Here is a 19786-nt window from a genome sequence, read left to right as displayed (position 1 = left end):
CAATAGCAGCATCACCTGGAGGAATGACTGCTACTTAGACACACACACAGTGTATGTAGTATGACTGACAGTGCTGTCCACATGTAGAATGGGGAAGGCACGCTATCAATCAGAGTTTGACTGAGGGCAGATTGTGGTGGTCCGGAGGCTTGGCACGAGCATTCTGCAAACTATACAACTTATCAGGTGTTCGAGGAGTGCTGCGGTGAGGGTCTCCAACACGTGGTGAAATCAAAGTGAATCCACGTCCAGATCTAGTGGGATTGGGCAGTCACCCCAGATGTCGAACAGACTGGTAAAACAGGACAGGCAGAAAACTGCGGCACAACTAACATCTGACTTTAATGCTCAGCAGAGTACAAGTCTATCTGAACATATAGTGCACTGATCACTCCTGACAATGGGTTTTCACAGCCAACAACCCACACATGTGCCAATGTTAACACTACGACATTGGCAACTATGACTGAAATGGGTGCGTGACGTTGTACGGTCTGATGAATCCCAATACATTCTTCATTGTGCCGATGGGAGAGAGCGGATCTGTCATCTTACAGCCGAACAGCTCCTCAACATCTGTACTGCAGGATGGAAACAAGCTGGCGGTGGTTCCATTATGCTCTGGTGAACATTCATGTGGGCATTCATGGTTTTAGTGGAGCTTGTTCAAGGCACTACGACTGCCACAGAGTATCGTACATTGGTTGTGGGTCACGTACATCCCTTCATGACAATCATGTCTCCCAATGGCAGTGGCATTTTTCAAGAAGCTAATGCACCTTGTCACAAGGCCAAGAGAGTGATGGAGTGGTTTGCGGAACACAGTGTCAAGTTCCAAGTGGTGTGCTGACCCCCCCCCCCCCCCCCCCTTCCCCAACTCGCCAGATCTGAACTCAAACACATTTGAGATGTGACTGAATGTGTCGTCAGAGCTCACGGTCCCCCGTCCCTGTGTGCAGATGTGGGACCAATTCCCTCCAGCAACCTACCAAGGTCTAATTGCTTTCATGCCACAATGCATCACCGCTGTTATCTGCACCAAAGGTGGACATAGCAGAAGGTTTGTTAGAGTATAGAGTAAAAATCTGAAGTAAATCAGTCAAGAACTTTCCAACATATTTGCCCTTTGCAAAGCACTAAAAAAAGAAGGGAAAAAAGACATATCGTGAAAGATTTATTCAAATGGAACAGAAACCTGTAGGCGTGCTGTACACAGACAGATAAACAAATCATTACGATTTCCAAAAAACTGGATGGTTCATTGATGAGAAAGAGCTCCACAAACCATGCAAGTCAGTAACATGCTGTTCCGCCTCCAGTCCTTATGTAAGCAGTTATATGGTTTGGCATTGATTGACAGAGTAGTTGTATGTCCTCTTGAGGGATATCATGATGAATTCTATCCAACTGGCATGGTAGATCATCAAAATCCTGAGGTGGTTGGAGGGCCCTGCCCATAATGCTCCAAACATTCAGAACTGGGGAGAGATCTGGCTACCTTGCTGGCCAAGGTGGGGTTTGTTAAGTAAAAAGACAAGCAGTAGAAACTCTCATTGTGTGTGGACAACAGCGGTGGGATACCAGCCTGATAGTCAACAACCATATGGACCAACTATCAGGATTGATGGTCTGGAGTGCCATTTCATTTCATATCAGGATCACTTTGGTTGTCATCTGCTGCACCCTTACAGCACAGCAAGACGTCGATAATATTCTACACAGCGTTTTGTTACCCTTCACGGCAGATCATCCTAGGCTAAGAATTCAGCAAGATAATGGCTGTCTACACATGGTGAGAGTTTCTATTGCTTGTCTTCATGCTGGCTAAACCCTATCATGGCCAGCAAGGTAGCTGGATATCTTCCTACTGAGAAAGTTTGGAGCATTATGGGCAGGCTCTCCAATCGTCTTGGTATCTTGACAATGTAACACACAAGTTGGACAGAATTTGGCATGATATCCCTCAGGAGGACATCCAACACTCTACCAATCAATGCCAAACCAAATAACTGTTTGCACAAGGGCCAGAGTTGGACCAATGTGTTCCTGACTTGCTCAGTTTGTGAAGCTCTCTTTCTCTTGAATAAATCAACCAATTTGCCTGACACTGTGGTCATTAGTTTGTCTGTAAATGTACATCAAATCCTGCAATCTCTGTTCGAATCAGTTAACTCCTTTGTGATGCTTTTTTGTTTTGAGTATGTAGAGGGTGACCTAAGAGTCATGGGTTGGTGTTACAGCAGTTATTTGCAATTTCATTTTTGCAGTGTGTAGCTGGAGTCAGACCAAACAAATACTGCCCATCATATGTTTCGAGCAAACTCCAATAGCAAAGAAAGGCATTGGCTTGTTTCCCATTACAAACAAAACTATTTTTAAAGTGGAATTTTATGGACCTGCACTGATTGCTTTGCTATGCAGCAGTGCTGGTAAGTCACTGCTGGAGTATTGGTTATTGTTCATGTTTTACGGTCTCCATTAATAAATTTCGATAAAAGAAATATGCACTGCACTAATCTGGGGTTGCTCTATCGGACAGGCACATAAAATTCTGCTTTAAAAATAATTTTGTTTATAACGGAAACAAACTGACACTGTCCTTTGACATAGGACATCACATGAAAGATGTTGTGAGTAGTATTTGTTTGTGCTGACTCCAGCTACACATTGCAGAAAGAAGGCAGCAAATATCTGCAAAAATATCACACAAAAAGTGCCCAATTACTCTAACGAGGGACCCCAGAATGTGTCTGTACTGTATTTGAACTTGCAGCAGGATATTAGTAAGTTTTGTACATAAATAGCACTTGCATCACCTAAATGTGCTTGAACTAAGGTACTGGATCACTTCTTTTGTGTACCTATGGAAAACTCCCATTTATGGAGAACCCCTATCTCAGGAAAAAATATTTGGGTCCTCAGATTTGTTAAAGAAGATTTTACTGTAGTTATTTGTCTTTTACATAAGGATCATGAGGACAAGATTAATCACAGCATGCACAAAGGTATGCCTGTGCTCCTTATGTGAATGGAACAGGAAGAAACCCTAATAAACAGTAAAATCGGATGTACCCTTTGCCATGCACTTTACAGTGGTTTGGAGAGTAGAGATGTAGATGTAGATTTCTACTCTGACATTTCGTCATTGTAGAAATAATTTTCATACATATTACAATAGACAAAACTTATAAATGAAAATATGCAACACTTACTTCTCGAGATCTCATTAGATATCTTACAAGCCGTCCACGCAAAACAGCTAAGGTTTGATTGTCAAAATCGGGAGGACTAATACCAGTTACTGAGTCTACAAGAACTTGCCAGTTTCCCATCTCATTCTCCAGAGAACGGATTTCTTTCTTAATCAACCTGTAGTGACAAACACACAGTGTAAGTATAAATCACTATCCAAACATTAAATTATGGAAAATCAGTTTTGTCTCTGTGGCAAAAATGACAATGAATCAATCATTGTATGTTTTTTTTAAAAATTTATAATACTTAAATCTGAACAATTGAGCCAATAATGAAAATATAAATATTACTAAGGGTAAATAGGCAGGAACATAATTATTAGCACTTAACAAGGCTACTTCAGGAGGTATAAAACATGGAGAGTGATGCACAAACCAAGCAAAAGAAGAAAGAATTATCAATGTAACTACAGAATATATAAGGAACTCAAGCAATATCAATAAGATGTGCAGAAACGAATAAAAGTTTTTTATTACTTTTTTTAAATAGTAGAAACTGTTATGTAAGCATGCTGTTCCTATTTTGTCTTGAAGTTTTTTTTCTCTCTACTCCAATTTTATTTATTTTCTGTCCAATTTTTACTATTTACATTGCATTACAACCATGCTGTCAAAGATGTTATTTACGGTATGTTTCTGCTTCAATCTAGATGTGTAACTTCTCTCTCAATGTTATTTACAAATATTGTAACTTCTCTGGTGACACTACTCAGTAAATGCCTGAAGATGGCCTTGTAAGCCGAATACTGGCTAACACAATAAAAGTAATACTGTAGAACAAAAGCAAACTAGTGCTTTTCACTTATTATTCTTAATGCGTTATGCTTTGTTTCTTTCCGTTTAGAAGTAATTCTTTGTACAATTTTTAACTCAGGAATTTGTATGTTTTCATGCACAGTAACTGTGGTGTACTGAGTTTTACTGTTGTGGGTTTAATTTCTTACAATAAATGGATGCAATAACATGTGTGAATACCTTGCAGTGCAAGCTCCATAACAATGCAGGCACACAGCACATTTCGAGGTCCACTTATGGATTCATGGTGAACTTGATGCTGATCGAAAGTCATATTTGAGCTATTCAATTAGATTTAAACTAATGAACTGTCTATTTTTTGAAGGTAGCTAGAGTGGAAGGAAGTTGCTAATGTCAGTCTCAGCAAATGCCTACAGGACTGCCTACTTGCTATTTCACGGATTTAGCACAGAGGAACCATATTCACTTCATAATTCTTCCCCTGACATGTGGGTCCTATGTGATGAACAAAACTCAAATTCGTACGGTTGACGGTCAGGTCAAATTTCTTAGATACATTTACATAGAGAAAAAGCTTGGTATTCACAAAGTGGGCACCCATGACCATTATCACAGTTTACCGAGGGGAGCTTGTGGGACGACTTACTGTGTAAATATTTTCTTCAGATTTTGTTAAATAATTGCTCCCAGCAATTTGCACATGCAATGAATAAAATGGAAAATAATAATGTAGAGTGCACTGGTCTACACCGAAATTAGAGCTAAAACTCACACTGCAATCATATTACAAGATATGCACGGGACACCACAGCTAACAAGAAGCATCTGGGGGAAGGTATCTCAGCTTAGAAGTGGTAACCAAGTTTCATGATAGAATATTAAAGATAACAGTTCAGTTGTTAATTGTACAAAATTTGGCATTCCAGGAGTTCAAAAATTAAAATTTCTAGCTAAGTGTATCATCTTACATGAAGATTATGTAGCATAACTGATTGAAATTGAAGGGAATTATAAATAATTTAGTGGAATGATTCAGGACCACATGCGGAAATAGGTGCACTATCAGAGGATTGCCAAACATCTACAACAATATTACCAATTCTTAGCTGTGCTATGGACAGCTACGTAACAAAATATTTGTCGTACCTGCCTTATAGGAGCACTCTGAAGGGGCTGGCGAGCATGTCTAGTTTTTTTTTTGCAGTGTTATCTCCTGATACTTTCTAATGTCACGTATTTGGCATGTCGAAACAGCTAATGAATGAAGTTTATTGCATTATGGAATAATGTCGACAATTACAACTAAAAATATCAGCTGGTGCAATGCAAATGTTTTCTTAGCATTTTGTTACTGAATTCCATTCTGGTAATTTCCAGAGAGAGAGAGAGAGAGAGAGAGAGAGAGAGAGAGAGAGAGAGAGAGAGAGAAGGGAGGAGGCAGGCCAACCCTTAAGTGATACAAAATAAGTAGTCCAGTGAGATCTGAACCAATAAATATTCTTTCCTTAATTCACGAAAACAGCTTGGCAGCAAGGAGCAAATGTGATACTGCTTTGTCTAGCTCTGTTGGTAGTTAATGTAGACAGTACACAACATAAAATTCAAAATCAGTTGAAACTGAAGTGTGGAATTATATTCCTACTGTCTAAAAATTAAATTTAAGAGAATATTATGAGAATTTAGCAGGATCACTCGGCACCAATCCCGAAAGTGAGTGAACAATCACAAGGTGCCAAACGTCATCAGCAATACTGCCGAGTCTCAACTGCATGACCAATATGAAGAACTTCACGGACAGCTCATAATGTCCTCATTGGTATCCACAGCCTGCTCCAGCCGGCCCTCAGTGGAGCTACACTACCAGATGCCAGTCCAAGAGACAACTACAAACTGACGATAGATAACACAAGTGAAAAATACGAATGAGGTGCACCCTCGCACTGTTCGGCTTGCAGTGAAAACTTATTTTAACTAGATACAAAGTAATAAATCAAATTTTGGATTCACAGGGAAAAACTGAATGTATGACTGCTGAAGTCGAAACAAAACAGACAAATGTACAGTTGTGCACTTCCATATGTTTCTCATTCCCAGGTCTACCATAGGTAATGCATACTGACAAGCTTGATCATTGTTTCCACTAATCAAAATATCCATGGGTGTGCTGCCGGTCTATAGTGTCCAATGGGCACAATATTTCGGCGATCATACATGTCGCCATCATCAGGTGAACTGACGGACTGAGCTCCTGTGAACGTGCCGGCATGGAGATCCGTACGCTCTGGCTGCTCAGAGGGAACTGGGTTCGGTCGCGGCGGCGGCCGATTTAAATACCCTAGATCTAAACTCCATACACCCCAACATCAAATTCATTATGGAGACTGAAACAGAGGGTAAATTACCTTTCCTTGACGTCTTGGTCAAGAGAAGGGCTGACGGCACCCTAGGTCATGGGGTGTATCAGAAGACAACGCACACTGATCTGTATTTGCACGCAGACAGCTGCCACCACACTTCACAGAGGAACGGGGTACTTAAAACTCTAGTACATAGGGCGCGCACTATCTCTGACGCAGAGAGTCTACCCCAGGAATTGGAACACCTGAGAACTGTATTTCGAAAAATGGGTACTCAGAATGGCAGATTCAATGTGCTCTCCGCCCAACCACTGCAGCACAACCTGTTGAGATGGATGAAGTCACGAGGGAGGAGGTAGCCACTGCATTTATTCCATACGCAGGCGCACTCTCGGGGAAAGTCGACCGCATTCTGAAAAAACGGCAGGTCGGAACTGTGTTTTGTCCTCCAAATAAAACTCGTGCACTGGTGGGGAGCGCCAAAGATGACCTCGGTTTGAGGAAGGCCGGCGTGTACCAGATTCCGTGTCAATGTGGCAAGTCGTATATTGGTCAGACGATGCGTACCGTCGAGGATCGATGCCATGAACACCAGAGGCACACTCGACTGATGTATCCGAGCAAGTCGGCGGTCGCTGAACATTGTTTGTCGGAAAATCACGCCATAGAGTATGACCGCACGAGGATTCTGGTACAGACGTCGAGATACTGGGACAGCGTTGTTACAGAGGCCATCGAAATTCGCACCAATGACGACCTCATAAACCGTGACTGTGGCTATAATCTTAGCAAGGCTTGGGAACCAGCGATTGGGTTAATCAAGAGTAAATCTAGCAAACGTATAGTTGTGACGACCACGGCGGACAGAGCCATCACACCGACGTCATCTCAGACGCCGTCGCAATCCGTTCCACTGCGCAACCGTGGCACGGGGCGCGGACGGCGGAGGGAGCGCGCCGCGGGCGGAGGGTATTTAAATCGGCCGCCGCCGCGACCGAACCCAGTTCCCTCTGAGCAGCCAGAGCGTACGGATCTCCGTGCCGGCACGTTCACAGGAGCTCAGTCCGTCAGTTCACCTGATGATGGCGACATGTATGATCGCCGAAATATTGTGCCCGTTGGACACTATAGACCGGCAGCACACCCATGGATATTTTGATTAGTGGAAACAATGATCAAGCTTGTCAGTATGCATTACCTATGGTAGACCTGGGAATGAGAAACATATGGAAGTGCACAACTGTACATTTGTCTGTTTTGTTTCTACTTCAGCAGTCATACATTCAGTTTTTCCCTGTGAATCCAAAATTTGATTTATTACTTTGTATCTAGTTAAAATAAGTTTTCACTGCGAGCCGAACAGTGCGAGGGTGCACCTCACTCGTATTTTTCACTTGTGTTAGCTACCGTCAGTTTGTAGTTGTCTCTTGGACTGGCATCTGGTAGTGTAGCTCCACTGAGGGCTGGCTGGAGCAGGCTGTGGATACCAATGAGGACATTATGAGCTGTCCGTGAAGTTCTTCATATTGGTCATGCAGTTGAGACTCGGCAGTGTTGCTGACGATGTTTGGCACCTTGTGATTGTTCACTCACTTTCGGGATTGGTGCCGAGTGATCCTGCTAAATTCTCATAATATTCTCTTAAATTTAATTTTTAGACAGTAGGAATATAATTCCACACTTCAGTTTCAACTGATTTTGAATTTTATGTTGTGTACTGTCTGCATTAACTACCAACAGAGCTAGACAAAGCAGTATCACATTTGCTCCTTGCTCCCAAGCTCTTTTCGTGAATTAAGGAAAGAATATTTATTGGTTCAGATCTCACTGGACTATCAATGCGTATCACTTCAGTATTTTTTATTTATAGGGTTCTGTGCTTCAGAAGGTAAAAATGGATTCCTTATAGGATCACTTTGTTGCCAGTCTGTCAGTCAAACTCTTAAAAAAAAAAAACCTTTTCTATGGAAGAGGTAGATGTATCAAGTTGAAATTTTGTCGCTTCTGAGGTCTATGGTCCCTCGGTGGTGCAAAAAACTGAAGCTTCTAAGTCAATGCCATTTTTGCTATGGATTTTGATGCTCGCAAACTCACTTATCGAAACATGTAGTGTGTATTGTGTATTTTAAAGCGGGGACCTAGAAACGACGAAGAGGATTCGTCCTGCCGTAGCCCTCAGTGGTTCACAATCCTACAAGGGGCCACAGCAGTTGAACATCTCATAGCAGATGAGTGTAGCCCCAAATGTTTGCGTGGTAGAGTAATTATGGTGTATGGATACATGGAGACAGTGATTGCACAGCAATCGCCGACATAGTGCAACTGAGGCGGAATAAGAGGAACCAGCCCGCATTCACTGAGGTAGATGGAAAACTGCCTTAGATACCATCCACAGGCTGGCTGGCACACCAGACCTCAACACTAACCCGCGTGTTGGATTTGTGCCGGGGACTGGCACGCCTTCCTGCTCGGGAAGCCGTGTGTTAGATTGCGCAGCTAGCCGGGCGGGCTTATATAGGGCACTTCCCATTGGACTTGAACCGTGAAGTTTGGCAAGAAGCAAGGTTTTACAGTACAAGCAAAGGAAAAAAATACAAAAATTGTAATTTGTAAATATATCACATGAAAAAAATGTTTTTGTCATTTATTATCCAATGTCACATTATAAATTAAGACACTCAGCAGTTCTGCATTCAGGCTGATTGGGTCACAATGGTGAATGTCAAACTTCAGGCAAGGAATGACCTGCTCATACGATGCGTTTTAGAATTATCCATCATAAGAAATCCAGGAGCAATTACTGCACTTAACATTGTTGCAAATATTTGGGAATCCTGGGGTAGTGCACTTACTTCTGCCTGTGGTCCTGAATCTTTCTGCAAAATTAATTTGGTATTCTATTTGACTTCGATGACTTATTCTACGTAATCTTCGTGTAAGATGAGACACTTAGATAGAAATTTCAATGATTTCACTGCATACGCTATTAACACCAGTTCTTATCTTTAACGTTTCATTGTGACACTCGGTGACCAATACTAAATTGAGAGGCCTACACCCCAAACCATCTCTTTAGCTCAGGGGTCTCACGTGCATCTTATCATATAACGACGGCGTGAGTTTTAGCTTTAATAGTAGTGCAGACCAGTGCACTCTACATTATTATTTTCCATTTTATTTAATGCAACTGCAAATTGTTGGGAGAAATTATTTAACAAAATCTGAAAAAAAAATTTACATAGTAAGTCTTCTCACAAGCTCCACTCCATAACCTGTGTTAACGGTCATAGATGTCTGCTTTGTGAACACCAAGCTTCTTCACTACGCAGATGTCTCTAAGAAATCTGACCAGACTGTCAACCATACAAATTTGAGTTCTGTTTGTCACGTAGGGCCCACATGACAGGGAAGAGTTATGAAGTGAATATGGTTCTTGTGTGCTAAATCTGTGAAACAGCAATTAGGCAGTCCAGTACACATTTGCTGACACTGACATTAGCAACTTCCTCCCACTCTGAGTATCTTAAAAAAAATAGGCAGTTCTGTTAGTTTAAATCTAACTGAATAGCTGAAATATCACTTTTGATCAGCATTAAGTTCACCATGAATCCATAAGTAGAGCTCAAAATGTACTTTGTGCCTGCATTGTCATGGAGCATGCTCTGCAAGGCATTCACACAATTTATTGCATGCTTTTACCGTAAGAAATTAAACCCACAACAGTCAAATTCATTACATCACAGTTACCCAGGGTGGCTTGATGAAAACATACAAATTCCTGAGTAAAAAATTGCACGAAGAATTATTTCTAAAGGGAAATAAGTAAGATATAAACCATTAAGAATAATGTTAAACACTGAAGTAAAGTAGCCAGAAGGGTCACAAACTATAAAATTAATTCTGAGCCACAGTCATGTCTTATGTAATACAATACTCGTCGTATAAAAATGGATCATCTGCAGCTGTTGCTGCTGAGGATGAATTAACAAATCTTACACTTTTTTGTTGAGCATCACTCAACAACAGTAAAGCATTTTTTACTCTCCAAAGTGATGAGCAGTACCTGACGCTTTCAACAAAGTGTGAGGGAATGGAGCACCACTGTGGCAGCCACTGCCGTGTATGAGCAACTGCCGGAGAGCTGTGATGTGTCTGGTATTCAGAGGCAGACAGTCTGCCACGAAGTCATTCAAAAAATGTTACTGGACAGAACTGTTATTACTGGTGTGTTAGAAAGCGAAATACATTGTCGCTGTGCTATCGTTATGCTAAAGACTTCAGCATTCAGACAAAAGACACTATAAAAATTTATGCAATGAGTGGCTTCCAACGTGAGATGTTGCATTCAAACGATGCGCTGTTTACTGCTAAGCCACGGGTGCAGATGTAGTGCAATACCTCTAACACAAGAGAAGACACCCTACAGGAATTGCCACAGTCTACAGCAAGCCGAATTGTGCAGATTACTGGACTTCCATATTACAGGGTGTAAACGCAGACAAGGAAAAAGAAATTCCCACACTTTTCATGGATTTCCCAGTTAAAAGTACACTTTCTCCTGGGTGAAAATATGCTTTTCCCATGTTAAGTGACAGTATACCTTTCCTCAGAATTGTAAAACTTATTAGTCCTTTGAATGGTTATGGTTTTATACACCAGCTTAGAATTTCTACTTTATAAAATGAAACTCAGGGGGAAAAAACACACTTTGGAAAGATATTTGTCCGCTGTCTATTTTCGTATTATGAAAGATTAAATTCGAATTCCACCAAGCACCACACGTTACTTTCCGAAGAATTGAAATCGAGATTGCGATGCTCTTTTGTAAGCCACTCATAGCTCATGACACGTGATCTCACCAGCCAATGACATTAGATATTCAGAGCATATTGCTCAAGTCACGTCATCTCACCAGCCGATGACAGCGGATATTCAGAGCATAGGACATGTGATGTAGTCAGCCGATAGCAACACCACTGTTAAGTAGTGCGAACACATAAATAGGAAAAGTTAATAGTTTAAATTAACAGAGTTGCTGCAAGAAAAGCAAAGCTTTCACATATAATATTGGTCTCTAAGATTAATAAGCTGCAAGTGAAGATAAGTTTTCACATATAATGTTGATCTATTTTGTGCGTGCTGCACTTCGAGATACATCACACAAATGTGCCAGTAAAATTTTTAATAATGACATAAATGTATGATCTTCTGGGCTCAAAATTTTTCTAAATGAGAAACCAGAATGTGATTTTCACTCTGCAGCAGAGTGTGCGCTGATATGAAACTTCCTGGCAGATTAAAACTGTGTGCCAGGCCGAGACTCAAACTCGGGACCTTTGCCTTTCGCGGGCAAGTGCTCTACCATCTGAGCTACCGAAGCACGACTCACGCCCTGTCCTCACAGCTTTACTTCTGCCAGTACCTTGTCTCCTACCTTCCAAACTTTACAGAAGCTCTCCTGCGAACCTTGCAGAACTAGCACTCCTGAAAGAAAGGATATTGTGGAGACATGGCTTAGCCACAGCCTGGGCGATATTTCCACAATGAGATTTTCACTCTGCAGCGGAGTGTGCGCTGATATGAAACTTCCTGGCAGATTAAAACTGTGCGCTGGACCGAGACTCGAACTTGGGATCTTTGCCTTTCGGGGGCAAATGAGAGTCAAACGCTCTGCGATTTAAGAAATTCATCATACATTCTCGCACATAGTTCATCTTGCGAAAAGGAAATTTGCTTTGAAAGTAATGTTTTTCAAGCCACCATTCGCAGTATTTCCCCGCGACCTGTAAGAAATAGGTTCGTTTCAGCAGTTGACAGTGTGTGCCAGATAACGGGCTTCACCACGCTTGCACAGCTATGACGATGCTGCGAGCCCGTATGTTGATACGTGTAAAGCATTAAAAGATCTTACATTATGTCAGAGAAGAAGCAAGACATCAGAGGCTACTCCAAGAGCACTGGAATTTCGTGAACCATAGTAAAATCCATATTCAGCTTAAAGTGCACATTTGCATGTCCAAATTCAAATGTAAATTTTCTTCTGTATTATCTCATGCTTGGTTCTTTGTTATGGCATAATGCCAAACGTGCCAGAAGATGAAAACATGCACTTCAAAAGCAGCAAACAGTTGAAACTAGCCAATGGTGCTGAATTAAACTCTTTGTTTCAAACAAAATGACTGCCTCAACGGAAGAGATCAATAAAAGCGAAATTCTTTAAGAAACCAACAAAAACAACTTCATTGTTCTGCAAGGCGATTAATGCTAGACTGTCAGAAACGTGGAAATAAAATAAAATCTAAAACTAATAACATTTTAGCCTTCCATAATTATGTGAATGTATTTTAATTCACTTGATAGCTCCCGGTCACAGAAATTCGTTTTGTTTTCATTTGACATGAGAGCAATAAACAAAGGAGAAACAACAAAATCACTAAATGTAAACACGGGTCACGTGGAGACTACCCACCTCCCCGCTACAACTGAAGACGGCTCTGTTCGACAGCCTCGGACCTACGACATTTCCAAACCGGGACAATACTAGATACTGCCCCTCCCCTCCCTCGAGCGTTTCAGGTGGGGGGGAAATAGACTTCCCAAAAATGTTTATTTAGTAGCACACTTCTTTCTGAAGAGTCCAATACATAAAACATATGTGTTTGAAGAAATATAAGACATGTAATTTGTTCTTAAGTGTGCTAAAATGCTGTGCCATGCCTCTTCACACAGTATTCTTCTATCGCACATCACTGTATTTCGCTCCATGGAATTCAAACATGTATATTTTGTAATGGATGCCATCAAACTATATTCAGGACAATGGAAACTAAAATGTCCTGTGGTCTCTCCTGCTCCCAGTCGCCCGATTTGACATCCTGCCCCTCTTTAAAAAATAGACTCTCAATTAATACTGGATAGGATTATTTGTAACTGAGAGAACAAGAACTCTTCAGAAAATTTGCACTCTTTATTGCCTATTAGCTAATAACTTGCTGTTTTGTGTGACATAAGATTAAATATAGGATACATACCAGGTATACCAGTATGAAATGAGCGTTAAGATGCAAATGTGTCGATACGGAACATTTGTTGTGAACGAGCCTTAATTTTTTTTTTTTTTTTTTTTTTTTTTTTTTTTTTTTTTTTTTTTTTTTTTTTTTTTTTTGTTTGGTTGGTATGACATCTGTCAAAGATATTTAGTATACATCAAGTCATGGAACAAACAACATCATATGTTTTCATTGTGTTAACAATATCGAATTTTGTACCAGAAAGTGACGATTTGCGGAAAGCATTATTTTTTTGTTTTCATTTGAAAAAAAAAAGTGCTGCAGAGTCGCATGGAATGCTTGTCAAGTCATATGGTGATCATGCTCTATCAGAAGCAACATGCAAAAGATGGTTTCCATGGTTCAGAAATAATGATTTTGATGTAAGAAACTAAGAACATGAAAGACCACCAGAAAAGTTCGAAGACGCCGAAAAGATGATACTTTGAGTCAGAAGCAAATGGCAGCTATGCTAAATGTTGCACAACAAACAATTTCTGACCATTTGAAAGCTGTGGGAAAGATCCATATGTGTGGAAAATGGGTGCCACATGAATTGAATGAAAGACAGATGGAAAACCGAAAAAACATTTGTCATATTTTGCTTCAAAGACATGAAAGAAAAACAATTTTGCATAGAATTGTTACTGGCAATGAAAAACGGATTTATTTTAAGAGTACTAAACAGGAAAAATCATGGGTTAGTCTTGGACAACCATCAACACCAACTGCAAAACCAGATTGATTCGGCAAGAAGACAATGCTCTGTGTTTGGTGGGATCAGAAAGGTGTGGTGTATAATGAGCTTCTAAAACCCAGTGAAACTGTGAATACTAATCGCTACAGACAGCAAATGATCAATTTGAACTATACATTGATTGAAAAAAGACCAGAATGGGCCAGAAGACATGGCAAAGTATTTTTTTTAAATGACTGCACCTGCACACAAAGCAAAACTGGTTCAGGATACAATCAAACACTTGGCTGGGAGCTGCTACCCCACCCGCCGTATTCACCAGACCTGGCCCCTTCCGACTACCATTTGTTTTCATCAATGGGACACGCATTGGCTGAGGAACACTTCAATTCCTACGAAGAAGTCGAAAATTGGGTGTCTGATTGGTTTGCTTCAAAAGACAAACATTTCTACTGATGTGGTGTCCACAAATTGCTGGAAAGGTGGTCAAAATGTATAGAAATGGGTCAGTACTTTGAATAAAATGTTTTTACTTTTCAATTCAAAATTAGTGTTTCACTTTAAAAAAAAAAAAAACCGCTCATTTCATTTCATACTGGTACACCTGGTAAAACCAGTAAAGACAAGAGACAAGCAATACATTACGTATTTCTTCAATCTTTAAGTCCTAGCATTTTTTTTCTCTCTAATCTTGCTACAGCTTTACGTAACATGTTTTCCTTTTTGTGAAAGAATCTATTACCTAATCAAAGTTGCTACATGGAAAAATGAAATGTTGTCGTCTAATATAGAAAAAGCATTAATACAAACAGTACCAAAGATTGATATGATTTCTCAATCTGATTACATCTATTTTGTCACTGTCTGCTAGACAGATTGAAATAGGCCTACTAATATTGCAGCAATTGTAACACAAACCAAATAAATGAGACTGTTTTCACACAAATGGTCATTTTTATAACACAACAGAATATAATTCACAAAGTACCAATATTAGATGTCTTTAGGCCCACTACAAGCAAAAAGTTTTATGTTTTATTCATATGCTCCAGCTTCTCAAGCAGGAAACTGAAAAGTAGCCGTACGAAATTTTTATGTAAATTTGGAATCGTCATATTTTTTCATGATTTGTGTGCTGTCCCCATTTCTTCTCTTTCCTCATTCTAACAAACAATCTTGTCATAATTAATTCCGTAACTATTTCTTCCAGTGTCAAAACCTATTCTCCGGTTAACTTCACTAACCCTGCCACAATCACTGGTTGTGTCATCCCATGTTTATTCTCCGGTTAGGCATTATTACATGTCCGTACAACATGTTTTTCGTGCTATTTCCAGAATGGAACTTAAACAGGTATGGCAAGAATTACCATATTGACTTCTGCCGGGTCACTCATGGTTCGGGAATTGAATGTTTGTAAAAATAAAAACTTTCAGAGTTTCTCTTCAAAACAAAATATGTATGACATCTGTATAATGTTTAGTTCTTGTGCAATAAATAATTGAAAGTGTTCCTGGACTTTATGTACACCCTGTATGTAATCTTTCTTATCTGTTATTCCTGTTAGTCATTTATTTCCACTCTGGTAGTCTGAATCTATGGATTTTGCTAGTAATTATAACAACACTGATCATTTGCAAACCCAGTCAACCACATAAACAAACAGCGATTGGCATTCACCCGTTCGACTTTCAAATGGGTTCATCTGGCTCTGAGCACTATGGGACTTAACATCTGAGGTCATCAGTCCCCTAGAACTTAGAACTACTTAAACCTAACTAACCTAAGGACATCACACACATCAATACCCGAGACAGGATTCGAACCTGCAACCACAGCGGTCGCGCGGTTCCAGACTGAAGCACCCAGAACTGCTCGGCCACTGCTGCCGGCCATTCGGCTTTATTCCATTCAGCTCGTATAACCCTGTCCCCTTTTGTCTGCAGGATCATTTATTTCTAGAAGCAACAGGGATTCCCCTGGCAGAGACATCATGTACACTATGCACACATTCAAAAATCATCATATGATTCATTCAGAAATCAACTTAGAATGAGTTCAAAAATGTTCAAAAGCCAACAGGGGTGTGTTTCAAAATAATAATCATTGATAGACCAACGTGAGCTGGATGATAGGCACTTTGTGAAACAAGGTTTATTCACCCCCAAGAATATGAATTTGCCCCCCCCCCCCTACCCAAAATGCTGCTCGGAGCAGATACCCCAGTTTGCCCCCCCCCCCCCCCCTTCCCCCTCCCTCCCCATAGATTCGAGCCTGCTGTTGCGCAAGCGTGAATCTGGCAGCTTGGGCACACCAGTAAAATTTTTCCGGGTAGCAACTGGCTGCTTGCTGCTACTGCCTATACAGCTACCAGACACACTTCTGTAGCCAGAAGCGGGAGAAGGTACTACTCATATGCGAGTCAACTGCGCATGCGTATGAGCCTGCTTGCAATTACTCAAACAAATCTAATGTACACAGTTGTGATGTCGCACTCATAGGAGGCAATTTGTTGTTATGAAGCATTGCATAGTCTTTCTAAAGCCTTTGACACATTTTGCTGTTGGCAGACACTTGTATGAGCACTGTATTTTGTTGTATATGGTGCATTTCCTTTGCAACTTAAGTTTTATTTACTTCTCTCTCTCTCTCTCTCTCTCTCTCTTGTTCCTGTTTTATTGCTGCAGTGTTATTCTGCAGTAGCAGGATAGATAGAGTATTGGTTCTTACCAGTCAAAATTACAAAAATTTAACTGAAAACTTAAAATTCCTGGAATTCTAAAAAAAATACCCGGGTTTTTCTCAGTTTTCTCCCGGACAAAAAAATTCCCAGGTTTTTCCTGGATCGTATAAACTCTGTATTATCAGCGTGGCCAGTTTGGCTGTCCCATGTTGCGATCAGCACAGACTTAATACTCAGCAGTGGTTGATAGCCAACTAGGTTTTATGTTAAGTAGTGTACATAATGCAGGCCTCTGGTAGCCATGCACCACTGCGGTGGATGTCATAGATGTGGTGAACCTGGTTCTGTAGGCTGAACTGGGATTCATCAGACAACAAAATGACATCAAATGGAAATCTGCTTGTAGGGTTATAGTGCTCTGCAATATACGAGGGGTCTTCAAAAAATAATTACTATGTGAGACCAAGTTACTTTTACTGAATGCTGTACTACATTTCATTTCAAAGTGGCACAGCTAAGTGGCACTATTTTTCAATATAGTAACTAAGTCTCTGTCAACAACTGTTAACACTCTCTGCCAGTCATTCCATTCATCAATGATATAAATCCGTTCCTTCAATAAGAAGTCACTTGAGAAAATATCATTTCACCTAGATGTTCTTTCAGCTTGTAGGAAAGATGGAAATTGCACCACCCACATCTGTGTGGCCTCGGTCAAATTGTTGGCACCACTTCACTACAGCTGGCCGTGACACTGCAATTGGTCCACATACCACTATAATTTCATGGTGAATCTGTGAGCAATTTTACATTATTAAGAAAAGGATGGACTTCTACTCACTGTAAAGATGACACAAGGAGTTTTAGACATGCACACCTAAAAGACTACTGCACACTTAGCTGTAAGCCAAAGCACACACATTCACTCTAGCATCAAACCCCATGCACAAATGACCACCCTCTCCAGTTGCTGTGACCAGAATGCAAACGGTGTCGTGTCGAGCAGGAGCAGCAATCTGGAATGGAGCAGGAAACGTTAAGGGATAGCATGGTAAAGGTAGAGGCAGAGTCAGTGCTTCCTAACAGAGCATGCAGGGACTGGATGGTGGTCAGACATGCCTGCCTAGTGTGAAGTTGGTAGGCTGTGAGAGAGGGAAAAAGCGGTGGGAGTAATGGGAAAGGGGAGTGGAAATGGCCGTGTGGAGGGTATGCAGCCAATGATTACCTTAGGTTGAGGCCGGGATGATTTTGGGAGCAGAGAATGTGTTGTTCAGAGAAGTTGGTGGTGAAGGGGAGGATCCCGATGGCCCAAGTAGTGAAGCAGCCACAGAAACCAAGCATGTTATGTTTGTCAGCAAGTTGTGCCACAGGGTGGTCCACACTGCTCTTGGTCATTGTTTGGTAGTGGCCATTCATCCTGGTAGACAGCTGATTGGTAGTCATACAAATAATAAAGATGGGACAATGGTTGCAGCACATCTTATATATGACATGGCTGCTTTCGCAGGTGGTCTGGCCTCTGATGGGGTAGGATAAGCCTGTAACATGACTGGAGTAGGAAATGCGTGTGAGGGTTAGGCAGGTCTGGGGCACAGGAATGGACTAGGATGTTGTTGAGGTTGGATGGGCAATGAAACACGATGTTAGGAGGGGTGGGAAGGTACTTGGGTAAGATGTCATTCATTTCAAGGCATGATGACAGATAATCAAAGCCCTGGTGAAGGATGTGGTTCAGTTGCTCCATCAAGGTGGTACTGGGTAACAAAGGGTGTGCTCCCTTTGTAGCTGGTTCTTGGGGGTGGTGGGAGGATTGGAGTGTGTGGAGATATGCCACAGGAAATCTGTTTGCAGACTAGGTCTGGGGGATAGTAACTGTCAGTAAATACCTTTGTGAGACCTTCTATATACTGGGCAAGAGAGTTTTTGTCACCGCAAATACGCTGTCACCGGATGGCCAGGGTGTGTGGGATGGATTTTTTGGTGTGGTAGGGATGGCGGCTGTCAAAATGCAGGTACTGTTGGTGGTTGGTGGGTTTAACAAGGGCAGAGGCTTGGATGGAAACGTCAGAGAGGTGGTGGTCAACATCCAGGAAGGTGGCAAGCTGGAGTGAGGAGTATTGGGCGAAGCAGATGGGAATGAAGGTGTTGAGGGTGTGGTGGAATGAGGGGAGTGTGTCTTGGCCCTGGGTCCAAATGGTGAAGATATCGTCAATGAATCTGGAGCACACCAGGGGTTTAGGGAGGCTTCCCTTAGATGGTCGGTAAATGGGTTGGCATAGGTGGGTACTATGCAGTTGCGCATCACTCTGCTCCAGATTTGTTTTGTATACCTTACAAGGAGAAGTAGTTAGGTGTTTGGATAAAGTTAACAAGGCATATGAGGAATGAGGTAGTGGCTTTGGAGTCTGAATGATGTTGGGAGAGGTAGTGTTAAATAGTGGGAAGATCATGGGCATGAGGGATGTAGGTGTATAGAAAACTGGGTCAACGGTGACAAGTAGGGCTCCAGGAGGTAAAGGGGTGGGGATGGAGGTAATTTTGAGACGGGGGGGGGGGGGGGCTAGATTTTGGGCAACTGGTAGGAGGTTTCAGTCAATGAGGACAGATATTCTTTCAGTGGGGGTACAATATCCAGCTACAATGCGACATTCGGATTGTTGGGTTTGAGGATTTTGGGGAGCATGTAGAGGGTGTGTGTACATAAGGATGGGAAGGGAAATGGATTCAGAGGAGAGGTTCTGGGAAGGGTCTAAGGCTTTAAGCAGGGACTGTAGATTATGTAGGACTTCTGGGATGGAATTAATCTGGCAGAGTTTGTACGTGGAGGAGTCAGACAACTGGCAGAGGCCTTGCACCAGGTAGTCACTGTGACTATAATGACGGTGGTGGAACCTTTGTTTGCAGGTAGGATGATTAGGTCAGGATCTGTTTCGTGGCTGTTTATGGCTGTCCTTTCTTCTGCTGAAAGGTTGGTGTCCTTAGGAAAGACC

General features: G+C 41.4%; 1 protein-coding gene across 3 annotated transcripts in view; it reads right to left on the bottom strand.

The window, feature by feature from the left end:
• Positions 1-19786, bottom strand: part of LOC126100204 (microspherule protein 1) — a 154531-nt gene that overhangs the window by 64221 nt on the left and 70524 nt on the right. For all 3 annotated transcript variants that reach the window (XM_049910765.1, XM_049910764.1, XM_049910766.1), the window contains one exon: positions 3213-3369. In XM_049910765.1, the coding sequence (XP_049766722.1) occupies positions 3213-3369 (157 nt within the window). The remainder of the gene's footprint in view (positions 1-3212; positions 3370-19786) is intronic.

The sequence above is a fragment of the Schistocerca cancellata genome, chromosome 9 (assembly GCF_023864275.1).
Source record: "Schistocerca cancellata isolate TAMUIC-IGC-003103 chromosome 9, iqSchCanc2.1, whole genome shotgun sequence".
Taxonomy (NCBI): domain Eukaryota; kingdom Metazoa; phylum Arthropoda; class Insecta; order Orthoptera; family Acrididae; genus Schistocerca; species Schistocerca cancellata.
Note: the sequence above shows the minus strand (reverse complement) of the source record. Positions and strands in the feature narration are given on the sequence as shown.